Source organism: Anabrus simplex, chromosome 6, assembly GCF_040414725.1.
Source record: "Anabrus simplex isolate iqAnaSimp1 chromosome 6, ASM4041472v1, whole genome shotgun sequence".
Classification (NCBI taxonomy): domain Eukaryota; kingdom Metazoa; phylum Arthropoda; class Insecta; order Orthoptera; family Tettigoniidae; genus Anabrus; species Anabrus simplex.
In genome coordinates, this window is record NC_090270.1 from 173258908 (window position 1) to 173272286 (window position 13379).

Below are 13379 nucleotides of genomic sequence, written 5' to 3' on the forward strand. Positions count from 1 at the left end.
AGAGATAAGGCTTTTCGCAGATGATGCTATTCTGTACAGAGTAATAAATAAGTTACAAGATTGTGAGCAACTGCAAAATGACCTGGATAATGTTGTGAGATGGACAGTAGGCAGTCGTATGATGATAAACGGGGATAAATGTCAGATTGTGAGTTTCACAAATAGGAAAAGTCCTCTCAGTTTTAATTACTGCGTTGATGGGGTGAAAGTTCTCTCTGGGGATCATTGTAAATACCTAGGTATAAATATAAGGAATGATCTTCATTGGGGTAATCACATAAATATGATTGTAAATAAAGGGTACAGATCTCTGCACAGGGTTATGAGAGTATTTAGGGGTTGTAGTAAGGATGTAAAAGAGAAAACATATTTGTCTCTGGTGAGACCTCAACTTGAGTATGGTTCCAGTGTATGGGACCTTTACCAGGATTACTTGATTCAGGAACTGGAAAAAAATCCAAGGAAAAGCAGCTCGATTTGTTCTGGGCGATTTCCGACAAAAGAGTACCGGTAGCGTTACAAAAATGTTGCAAAGTTTGGGCTGTGAAGACTTGGTAGAAAGGAGACGAGCTGCTCGACTAAGTGGTATGTTCCGAGCTGTCAGTGGAGAGATGGCGTGGGAGGACATCAGTATACGAATAAGTTTGGATGGTGTCTTTAAAAGTAGGAAAGATCACAATTTGAATTGTAAATAAAGGGCACAGATCTCTGCACATGGTTATGAGAGTATTTAGGGATTGTAGTAAGGATGTAAAGGAGAAAGCATATTTGTCTCTGGTGAGACCTCAAGAATTCAAGAGGACATTTGGGGAAAATATTCGTTTATAGGGAGTGGATTTAGGGATTGGAATAACTTACCGAGGGAGATGTCAATAAATTTCCAATTTCTTTGCAATCATTTAAGAAAAGGCTAGGAAAACAACAGAAAGTGAATTTGCCACCTGGGCGAGTGTCCTAAATGCAGATCAGTAGTGACTGATTGATGCTCTAAGTGACTTCTGTATCGCATTGTAATACTGCTAATTACATAATAGTTTTTCTGCTTTTTACGTGAGTATCAGCTTTATCACATGTGAGACTTTATGGCATCGTATAATTTCTCGCGTGTTTCTCAATATTAATTGTATAGCGACTGGGTAGAAAGTATAAAGAGCCCATAAGGTTGAAGCAGCAGTAGAAGAATTGGGGAGGAAGAAGAAGAAGAAATACTAGGACTTGTGACTGGGAAATAGTGGTCTGAATCCGAACCTACCTCTTCCAAAAAAAAAGAAGAAGAATACCAAAGAGGATAGAATAGAATGAATGAATGAATGAAATATCGTGACTGGACGATAACACATGAGTCCAACCACACCTTTCAAGAAGAAGAAGAAGAATGAATGAAATAATACTGTATTTTCTAAGACAGTGCGTGCCGTGCGTCCAGTACTTCAGTGCTGCGATCAAAAGAAACAATAAAAAAACCTAGAATTTAAGCGAATTTTCGTCGTACAGGGAATCTGAATCGTGGACCTGAACATAAGACATAAGCTCAACCAGGGAAAGGGGTCGGTGTATAACTACCGTCTGTAGTACACTGTTGTGAATATGGTAATTTTATCACCGATTTCTCTCATTAGAAGTCGAGGCCCAGATGAATTTTGGAGAAAGAGGAAGATATTCAAGCTAGCAGCGGTAGTAGACAGTCTCACTTGAAGTAGCTTGTTGTATTTATGTTGTAAACCTTCTTGCAAGATTTGTTTGTACGTATTATAATAGAATCTTTGTTCACTTTTTAGCATTTCATTGGGAGGAGGAGGAACTGCTATTCCATTGCAGTAAGATATGTCCACAGGGCATTGGTTTATGCTACTAAGGGGAGAAAACTGAAGAAGGAAGATATGAAGAATGTATGGTGACTTGTTATAATTTGATTTCTTGGAAATGTGCTTCTGAATAGAATACATATCCATTTATATATCTTAATTTTGTATTTCAGTTATGGGTTGCAAGACTGAATGCTGCATGTGAACAACACAACTTCAGATACAATTTAATGCACGAAAGTCTTGTCAGGAGTAATATTCTGTTAAACAGGAGGACTCTATCTGATCTTTCTATCTGGGAGCCACGCTCTTTCAAGGTATGAATTTATTATAATCATTATAATTTTACCTTCCGCAGCCCAGTACTCGCTACATTCATCTGTGAGCGGAACGACTGTCTTTTGTTTACACGCTCGGGAAGGATGTTGTCAAGCATTGCTCAGTGCTGCCAACGTCTGTACTTAGGAACTAATGAGTGAGTGGTGCCTTCGATAGCTGGTGGTGGTGATTATTGTTACACAGTTGGTCGACTGGTTCTTGCCCTGTGGACTTTAGCATAGGATCTGGACTGGTTCTTGCCGTGCGTATGGTTAGGATAGGACCTGGACAAGACCCTTGGTCTGGACGGTTTGAAGCTGCGAAGTGGCCCTAGACCTCTTCTTTTGTGTGGAAACAAGATTGGTCTGGACTGGTTCTTGCCGTGCGGACAGTTGGATAGGACCTGGACGAGACCATTGGTCTGGACTGGTTCTTGCCGTGCGGATGGTTAGGATAGGATCTGGACAAGACCATTGTTCTGGGCGGTTAGAAGCTGCAAAGCGGCCCGAGGCCTCTAGTTTTGTGTGGAAACACAATTGATCTGTATCTGCCTCTACATTAACATAAGTACGGTATTAAATTAAATTACTGCTGTTGTGTATTTCATATTTTTTCTTTTACATGATGTTTTTTGTTTGTGCTTTTATTCAGCCAGTGTTGGTAATGCAGTGTATTTATCAGCATTGATGGCAATGATGTCGCATTCTGTTCACGTTGATCAAGAGAATGCAAGTAGCTACTTTAGCCATGGCTGATGGCAGGTGCTGCTCGTTATTAGGTTATGAAAGTAAATGTACTCTGGGGGCCGGATGGTGGGTTCCTAGACATTGCAATGAACACATTTCTCCTCTAAAAGGAATTCCAGGTAAGATTTGAATTCATCATCATCATCATCATCATCATTTCCCTTTATCCAGCTGTAGCCGGGTAGGGTCAAATATGGTTCCTCTCCACTTTCTTCGGTCTTTCCACCACTCCTCCTCCAACTCTGTGTCCCAGTCCAGGTTTCTTTCTATAATGCTGCGTTGGATGGTATTCTTCCATCTCAATTGTGGTCGTCCACGGCCTCTCCTTCCTTGGATTTGCATTTCCATCACCTTTTTTGGCATTCTTTCGTCGCTCATTCGCTTTATGTGCCCAAACAATCTTAGTCGGCTCTTCTCTATTCTATCATTCATTTTTTCCACTCCAATTTCTTCCCAGATTTTCTCATTCCTTATTTTGTCTCTTCTACTCTTCTGTATCATACTCCTCAAGAACTTCATTTCGGCTGCCTGTATTCGACTTTCGTCCTTCTTTGTCATTGTCCAAGTTTCTGCTCCGTAAGTTGTTATGGGTACGTAATACATCTTGAACATAGTATCCTTTGCTTCCGTTGGCACATCTTTGTCCCATAACATGTTTCTTACACTATGACAGAAACAACTTCCAGCTTGAATCCTTTTACTAATCTCAGCATCCAGTCGAGCATTCTCCATTAATTCACTCCCCAGGTATTTAAACGTTTCCACTACTTCCAGGGGCTTGTCTGTAAGTCTAATCTGACCTTTCCCTTCTTTCTCCCCTCCAGTCATAACAAGAGTTTTACTCTTTTCTACACTTATTTTCAATCCACATTCTTCAATCTTCCCATTCACCACATTCAACTGTTCTTGAACCTTCCTGTCGTCTTCTCCCCAAATCACAATATCATCTGCAAATAACATCATGTTCATTTCTCTTCCTCCATATGCTGCTTTTGCTGTTCTCATGATGTCATCCATTATTATTGTAAACAGGATTGGTGACAGAACACTTCCCTGTCTCAGCCCACTAGTTATTTTGAACCAACTTGTCCTGCCAACTTGTGTTTGTACGCAACTACAACATTCCTTATTCCTTGCATTATTTTTGCTTAATGTTATAAACTCTGGGCTGTGGAAGGTAAAATTCCCTCATTCAGATGATCAGAAGAACATAGTACGTCAGATCTAAGAAAGGCAAAACTATAGAGTCCGCCTCGCATTGTTAGTAATATGACGCACCACTATGTGATGTAGATGTTGGTTCCCATAGGGAACCTGAAATATTTGTCGTGAATGAGTAAATTTATAATACCAATATAAATGGTCCATTATTGGACATTATACATTTTCCAGCTAACTCATTCCTGGTTGCCAGCGTTTTGCCCTAGTGTGCTAAGTTGGGCTCATCAGTTGGTAAATAGCACACCCACCAAGACGCATGACTAGTGCATACCGTGATAATGAAACAAAGTCGCTCATATTGCATTGGCACTGCCAGTGGCTCCAAGTACCCTACACAGTGGCCTCCACGGTATGCACTAGCCATGCATCTTGATGGGTGTGCTATTTACCAACTCATGAGCCCAACTTAGCACACTGGGGCAAAATGCTGGCAACCAGGAATGAGTTGGCTGGAAAATTTCTAATGTCCAATAACGGGCCATTTATATTGGTATTATAAATTTACTCATTTGGGACAAATATTTCAGGTTCTCTATGGGAATCAACATCTGTATCATCTGATGGCCAGGTAGGCATCAATTTTTGGTAATGAGACAAAGTCCCTCATAGTGCATTGGCACTGCCAGTGACTCTAAGTAGCCTACACAGTGGCTTCCACGGTATGCACTAGCCATGCGTTTTGGTGGGTGTGTTATTTACCAACTGATGAGCCCAACTTAGCACACTGGGATGAAACACTGGCAACCAGGAATGAGTTAGCTGGAAAATGATAATGTCCATTAACGGACCATTTATATTGGCACCACTATGTGGCGCACGGGAAGTTACTGTCCTCTGTTTAATACTTAGGTTTCCACCAGTAGTGCTGAGGTAAGTAGAATAGCACTACCAACTGTTGGTTGTTGGTTTGATATGGCAAATTTTTTCCTTCGGCAGTAGTAAAGAGTCTCTCAAAGGGAGTGTGGCACCTATCCCTAGTGTCGTACTCTAGCACTGGATGCAGTCAGCAAAGTAATAATAATAATATTGATTTTACATCCCAGTAAATTACTGACACTAGGCTGATGTATTTGAGCACCTTCAAATACCACCTTACTAAGCCAGGATTGAAGCTGCCAAGTTGGGTTCAGAAGTCCTGCACTCTACTGTCTGAGCTACTCAGCCAAGACAGGAAAGTAAATGCCTTATAATACCCCTTGTGAAACTTATGCTTCTGGAAAGGAAGTATGGGTGCTGCATCATTTTAACACCTTCCTGCCATCCACTGCTGGTAGGCCTATATCCAGTATTGCATACAGCTTGGCCAGTGAGAAATCTTGTAAAAGAGATACATTTTTTGGTGCTGCTTCCGTACCCAGTGTGCAAAGTTAGGGGTGATAAAAATCATATAAAAATGATGTGCAATGATACCTTAAGTAACAGAAAGGAGAGATTCTTCCTTTACGCTTACTAGAAACCCACCATCCCGCCCCAAGAAGTATTCTTACTTATATAACAGAATTAAAACCAAGACTGTGTAAATCAGCTGAATGCGACCATGTGATGTGTTCCTATTTGCGTGACAAGCTTGGTATTGTCTCAGACAGAGCTCGCATCGTGTGCCAGTAGAGGGCTGCCATATTTGCTAAAAGTAAGAGAACCATACCCAGTCCAATGGTTTTGGCACTAACCTATCCAGTCCAATGGTTTTGTCACTAACCTATCCAGACCAACTCTTTTGTCACTAACCTACCCTAACCTATGCAAACCAATGGTGGTGTCACGTGGGATACTAGAGGCCTAAGAGCTGCTTCGCGGCTCTAACCTGGCGGCATAAGCCCTTTTGCTTGCCCCCAGGCCAATGATCTAGTCACTAGCCGGACCTAACCAATCCAGACCAATAGTTTTGTCATTCCCCGGACCTGACGTATCCAGCCCAATGGTCTTGTCACTCTCCAGACCTAACCAATCCAGCCCAATGGTCTTGTCACTAAGAATGCATTAGTGGGCAAGCCTGCCAAGTGTTATGTGACGTCGCCCGAGCCGCGCCATGTTGGATCTCTAACAACACTTTTGCACACAGGGTACAGAAGTTTTACCCATTTTTGCTTAATAGAAATAAAGCAGAATTATAGTACCATAAATGAAAGCAAAGGCTTACGCTCATGTTAACAGCACTTGAATCTCCACTAAGTGGATGAACACCATTGTATAAAATGAGCAGTGTGATATGATAATGGTTTAATGCTCATAGTGCCTTAGTAGGCATTACAATGATTTTTTTTTTTTTTAATTTACAGAGTTATCGTATTTCAACATTGTAAGAAAAGTAAGTTGAGATTTTTCCATGGCACATGCAACATAGAACTCAGTGCTTAGGGTTCCCATAAAACTGATCCCTTTTATTTTTTCCCCTTTAATTTTGAGAAGCAACTAAAAATCGGTACAGATGGGTAAACAAGAAAAGATTATTGTTTTTTGAAAGTGACTTTTTGAAATGTACTGTCTTATTTTATGTTGGTCTGAGTAGCTTAGACAGTAGAGTGCTGCCCTTCTGAGTTCAAGTTGGCAGGTTCAGTCCAGTGGAATTTGAAGGTGCTTAAATATATCAGCCTCATATCAGTAGATTTTAGAGAAGAACTGCTGTCGGACAAAATTCCAGCACTCAGCACGTGTAAAATTCGTAAATATAGTTAGTGGAACTTAAAATTTGTATTATTATTATTATTATTATTATTATTAATTTAGTGCATATTAAAACACGCTTCCTCTATGTGTAGTGAGTTAAGTTTTAAGGACCCTAATAACATGTGACAACTGGTGTCAGGAGGAGGATTTAATTGGTAGCATATTTCAGTACTTGGACTTGAAGAAAAAATTGATGAGATGGATTCTAGTGTCCAGACCGTAGACAAGCTTTGTGCAATGTCTTCATGACATCAGTCCGGTCAGGATGAACTTAAAGCTAGTCAGGATAAACTTAGGTCACAACTTCGGTCCAGTACATGTTCAGTCCAGTTAGGATTAACTTTACCCGTTGAGTACTACAGTAGACACTAGTGTCCTTTTTGAATGTTCCTGCTTGGCTCCTCAGACATAGGTGTCCGCTGGCTGAAAAGTGATTCCATACACACTTGTATGCTTGTATACATGATTTGACTGTGTCAAGTGATCGTCAAATCCCCTCCATACAATAACCTTGAAAGGAATTTATTATGCTTCCACCAAAATTCAGTACCCCTCCAGAATCTTAAAATCTTTAATTTCTTCTTCATCTATTTCCTTTTCCAGATTCTCTCTGGGTACGGTAGTGTACCAAAGCCCTCCATCTTACTTGATCTTTCCACCATTCCTCTTCTAGTACTTAATTGCTATCGACTCCTCTATTTGCAATACAGTCCACAACAGAGCTCCTCCATCTCATTCTAGGATGTCCCCTAGGCCTCTTTCCAGTTTCTGTATCCATGTACATAACCTTAATCACTGTATCACAAACTAAACACTTCACTCCGAGAACATCAACAAACCCGCCATTTTAACAGCTGCCTATCACTTCAACATGGAGACTGCAACCACTGCATGTCAACTACCAACTTTACTAAGCCAATTCACATACTTCAAACACCCGTTAGCACGACGCACGTCTGGTCAGAACAACTCCTGTGAAACCATGACTCTTACTCCATGAATGTTCTCTTTGGTATTCTCTCTCGTGGCATTCTCATCGTGTGTCCAAACCATTTTAGCTTTGCTGTATCAATCTCTTCTTGAAGTTTACACACTCCCACGCTTCTCCTTATTTCCTCATTTTGTATTCTATCTCTTCTTGTCTTTCCCTGTATGCTCCTCAGGAACCTCATTTCAGCTGGCCAGGCTTCTAGAAAGATACATTTTCTCATAAATTCTAGAGTGTATAGAGTATTCTACTGAGTTCGTGTCTACCCAGTACCATTCTGGATGTTACAGTGTGTTTCACAATTCTATAGTGGATTACAAATCATTAATACAGGTAATAATAAATTATATGCAGGTTCTTACATTAACTAAATTCATATAAATATCTATATACAACAAATGTTTCATGACATAACCTCACAAATAATGCGATCATAAACTAATAATGATACCAATAAGTGGATGAACATCACAAGGCATAATAATAATAATAATAATAATAATAATAATAATAATAATAATAATAATAATTTGAGCTCGATACTTGCATTATTTACCCATGGGGGAGAGAATATTGTTTTCAAGTTATATCAGTTTGTCACACTTGCGTCAGCTGGGCTGTGTGAAGCTCTGCGAAGTACTGGAGTGTGTATTGTTTGGAGATCAGAAGAATGCACATGCCCGCTGAGGCACGGGGTGAAGGGGTTTTCACCAGCAGAGCAATGATTACCATAGCAACTCCGCTACTACCCAGGCGACTTTATATTATTTATATTTATATTATATTTATATTATCTTCTACTGGCAGCTCTTCGATCTTGTTAGTTGTAATCCAGCTGTGTCTGCATTTATTGCTGTTGTGTTGTTCTGCGTTCGTTTGTGTTCCTTTCTCAGTTGTTTGCCAATTATCTCTTGTTATTGTTGTTGCTCTTAATTTCTCTTGTTATTTCTGTGTGTAACTGTTTTGTAAAGACAGCGTAATGTCTGTCGTACGCAAGAAGGGGAGAATCTGAAGTGAAGCTAGAGAAGTGATCAGGAGTATTACAAACCAATGTGATAAGGAAGCTAGACAAGGAAAATTCAAGTATTATTTAATTTAATTTCTGGGTTGAACCGTGTTGTACGCACATCACGTACAGTTTGCCGACGTTTCGAATACATTGCAATATTCTTTGTCAAGGCGACTGAAATACCCCTACTCGATCCGAGGTAATCAGTCTCCCAGGCAGAAATTACACTACTAGAGTGGCCTTGATCTTGGCCTTTTATATCCTAGCCTTTCTGGCTGACGTAAGCCCTGGCTGTCTCGCGAGAATTCTGGAAAGTATGCGTCACAGCCAGGTAGTGGGGACTTGCCCGCGCTGTTATGTAATGGGGTTGCAGCCCGTGTGTTTATGTTTTGGTCTGTATGTCTTAAACTATGAATGATAGGCATCCAAGAATTACTGATTTTATATCCTTCTTCTAAATTTATGTTGTTCGGATGTTTCTTGATTTTGATAGCCTCGCGGATTTTCCTTTCCAGATTCCAAGGGATAGCTGCTAGGATCTTGGTCTTGTCAAATGATATTCCGTGCCTAGTTTCATAGGAATACTTGGCTACTGCTGAAATATCTGTGTTTTGGTTCTTGGTGTGACGGATATGTTCTTTAAGGCGGGTGGAGATCAGACATTTTGTCTCACCTACATAACAAGCTCCGCAGCTACATTCAATGTGATACACTCCAGGGGCCTGTAATTCTATTGTGTCTTTTACTGGTGGTAGATAACGGGCTAGCTTACGGTGAGGTTTATAGATGGTTTTTATGTTGTATTTGTCCAGTATCTTGCCGATCCTGTCTGTAGTGTTTTTAATGTATGGCAGTATCGCTGTTTTCTGGTGGGTCATTTCTTCTTTCCCATTGTTTTCTTCTGCGGCGGCCTTTTCTTTGTTCTCTTCTGATATTTTAAGGACTCGTCGGATGTTATTGAGCGAGTAGCCATTTTTTCTTAACTCCAGATTTCATTAGATGAGAGAATTTCTCCCAATTCTTGTTTGTATTTAATTAAATCACTATAGGGAATTGCAGGTAATACACCCCGCATGTCAGAGGAGCATGGGTTTACTCCCAGGCGGCAGTGAGGGCTATGCTCATTGTCGGTGACCATAAATGGACTATGCCATATTATTCGTCTTGTAAATATGAAGTGTATTGTTCCATGTATTTTCTTTCAGAGAGTGTTAATATTTATGTCGTATATTGTGTTGGTTGTTTTGCTATATGTGTTGTTTTTACAGGAAGCAACATTGCTTTGAAATAATGTCTTGTCATATAGTGCTTAGTGATATCCCGATGAAACAAGCGTCATGTATGATTTAATACTTCATAAAATAGTCAGACAGGTTTGCTAAGGTAATGCTGTGATATGACTTTCATATGTCTTGAAATGCACTCAGGATAGCTTTGTTATACACCTCAATCAATTTGAAATTACGGCATCATAACTCATAATTTGGAATGTATAAATTCATGATGTAAAGATAATGAACCGTTGCGAGATATGCCCTTATTTAATTATATTTGTTTAAAGTGTTATAGTGTGTTAAATAACGAGTGTCTTCGAGTATTAAATAGTCCGAAAGGGGCCGCCCTTTCGATATTATAAGTTATGCAGTGAAAAATGCAACTAAGGAATAAACTGAAAGACATTAACTCGCTCATCATATTTATATATATACTCGTATGTGTAAATTTCATGGCATATCTTTCACATAGATTTTTGACATGTGCTTAGTTATACTTTTAAAACACAATCTTTAATGAACTGAATTGTTGCATGTGATCGTTATATCGTAGAAAGGCAGAGTGAACAGCCTGCATATAGTCCTGAGAAGTAGTAAAGCATAACGGAGCAGTCCCCACTCCTATTATTATTATTATTATTATTATTATTATTATTATTATTATTATTATTATTATTATTATTATTATTATTCTCACTGAAAATTATTTCGCTTCTTTAATTCACCGGATGCTATCAGGATCAATATCATATTCTGGGCCTTATCTAGCCTCAATATAATTTTCCTGGTGGGGCATTCCACATCCCACTTAACACACAATAATTTGGGGACATTCACATTTTCATCTACATTCTCAACATTCAGGAAAATAACCTGCAAGATAAGCTCCGCTCTCCTTCTCAACATCTCAAACACGTGCACGCCTATAAAGAAGATTCTACCCTTCGGGACTAAAATTCACTATAACACTTGCGATCTAAATAACACACGATTCACACCCCGCTGCCATATCTCCATCATTGGTTCAGCAGTCTTAAAATTAAAGGTTGGAGGGATTTTCTACATTATGTGTGAAGTACAAAATAACTAACATGAGAACTTTTTGACGACTCATATTGACTTATTATAAATTGATGATGGCTGGAAACATTCTAATGAATAATTAACCCCTTTACGTTACTGCATTTCACACGTAATTAATGCTAAGGTCTTATGAATACGTCATGCACTATATTTTCCTAATCATGAATGAAATAAACCGTTATCCAAACCATGAAGAAAATTTCTCTATAAAAATACAATAAATAAAAATATTACCATCCCTTCGAAACAGTGTAACAATTATCTGGATTCTGAAGTATTTACATGCAAAGTTAATTATTTACAGTTATATCTGTGATCACAACTTTCATGCAAAAAATTTGAAATGTACTCATATCACTTCAGCATTGCGACCAGCTGTCATCAGGCAGGTACAACGATGGGTTTAGGCTGACATCGTGATGGTTTCAATGGTGTGGAGTCCTAGGTTCACCCGCTGGTGGATCACCTACATGTTGATTGGATCCTCGTTCCGTGTTGGAAATCTGGAAGTTCTCTGCTGCGTAGAGATGAACACAAGGCAAACTGCTCGAAGGCTCCTTTCATGTCCGACGATCTTGCTGGTTCAACTATGCAAATGAGGAAACTGATTTGTCATAAATGAGTTAATTTATGTTACACATTATAACTCGTTGCGACTAGAGCTACCCATGGACTCGAGTACACTAGTCCAGTAAACGGTATTGTCCTGTAGCCCGTTACCGACCTCTCTCATTTGCTTATCTCAATTATTCACAGGTATCCAGGCCCTGAAGCTACACGCGTTCGTCTGGTCACAGTCATGGGATACATTATGTTAATTATATCAACACTTTATGTGTTAGTGGTTTTAATCCGCCTAAATCACGGCATTGGCTAATGGTAAGACAGGCCACTCACTGCATTTGAGGGTAGAGAGCAGACACTGCCCGCTCTATTGATAAGGTAAATAAGCTGCTCATTCTTTCATCAAGTTTACTCTCTGAATATGCTGTCACAAAGTTAGAATTCTCCTGTATCACTTTCATCTCTTTATTCGACCTATGCACTCAGTTACATTAAGTGTGTATTATAATACAATCAAACCGCACTCACATCAATCATTTATGTGCTTTCGTACATAGCATTACACTTCACAAGAGTAACTAAATTCACAGCTGTGTGACGTTTCGATACGTAATCTGCACAGATCAATGTAACTACCATATTTATAAATTCACTAGCAGTAAATTATATGCACACTGCATATTATGATCAATTCACTGAGAGTATGACTGATTTCACAACAAATCACAACTAATTACTGAGTCACAACTGCACACTATATAAAGACCGAATCACGACTATGAGAGACTATCTACGACTGCGAAAGAATAAGAAAGAATGCCATAACCAGCCTCAAAGCTCTTGTCTTTTTATAGATGGAGCAGCATGGAGCAGGGGCGGGCCACGCCTATTTGCCAAACATCGGTCCGCTAATAAGGGGTTCTCGGCATTGGTTGAGGTATCAAATTAAAGTTTTAATATTCTTCTTTTTACTGATCGATTTTCAATCTGATCGCATCGTAGGTTTGTCTACTATCTCCAAAGCGTCATCAGATATTTTCCAGTGGGTGGTGCTAAGCCGTGGGGGATCCTAGACTTCCCTCTCGCTGTCAGAACTCAGCATCGGTTTCCAATTTGGCTGCACCCTCGTACACTGCGTAGTTAGTGTTATATTAATTATGAAAGATACATCTTGGCATTATAATTCAGCATAAAATTCCCTGATTCATATGAATCCTGACTCATAAATATCCATCACGTATTTTAGAACTTTGGTTATTATTATTATTATTATTATTATTATTATTATTATTATTATTATTATTATTATTATTATTATTAAAAACAACTGAAGACTGTATGTTGGTATCAGTGGATCTGCAGGGAAACTTACAGAGATATACTGTTTCGTGTGTTGAGATGACTTCTTAAGTCCCTCCTGGTGACCTTGATCTTTGGTCACGTGCCACGTGCCTAGCCTGTTCTCTGTTCCACAGAAAGAGAGTGTTTTTCAAGTACAAGCGGGCGCAAGAATCCCTCCTTTGTCTAATTACGCACACTGAGACCTCAGTCTCGCTAGCCAGCAGAGAGCCACTTGTGTCCTGGGACAGGTAAAATGTGCTGGTTTGGACACTATTTGTCCTAGAATCGCGCGGAAAACGGCATATTCTGTCTGTGGGGTGTTACGACATGCTCCTGACGATGTCGTGAACGGTTACAATATAT

At 39.5% G+C, this 13379-nt stretch overlaps 1 protein-coding gene across 1 annotated transcript in view; it reads left to right on the plus strand.

The window, feature by feature from the left end:
- Positions 1-1369: 1369 nt before the first annotated feature.
- mRpL20 (mitochondrial ribosomal protein L20) overlaps positions 1370-13379 on the plus strand; it is a 30853-nt gene continuing 18843 nt past the window's right edge. The window contains exons 1-3 of the mRNA XM_067150062.2: positions 1370-1674; positions 1779-1889; positions 1979-2122. Coding sequence (XP_067006163.2) covers positions 1588-1674; positions 1779-1889; positions 1979-2122 — 342 coding nt within the window. The 5' untranslated portion in view covers positions 1370-1587. The remainder of the gene's footprint in view (positions 1675-1778; positions 1890-1978; positions 2123-13379) is intronic.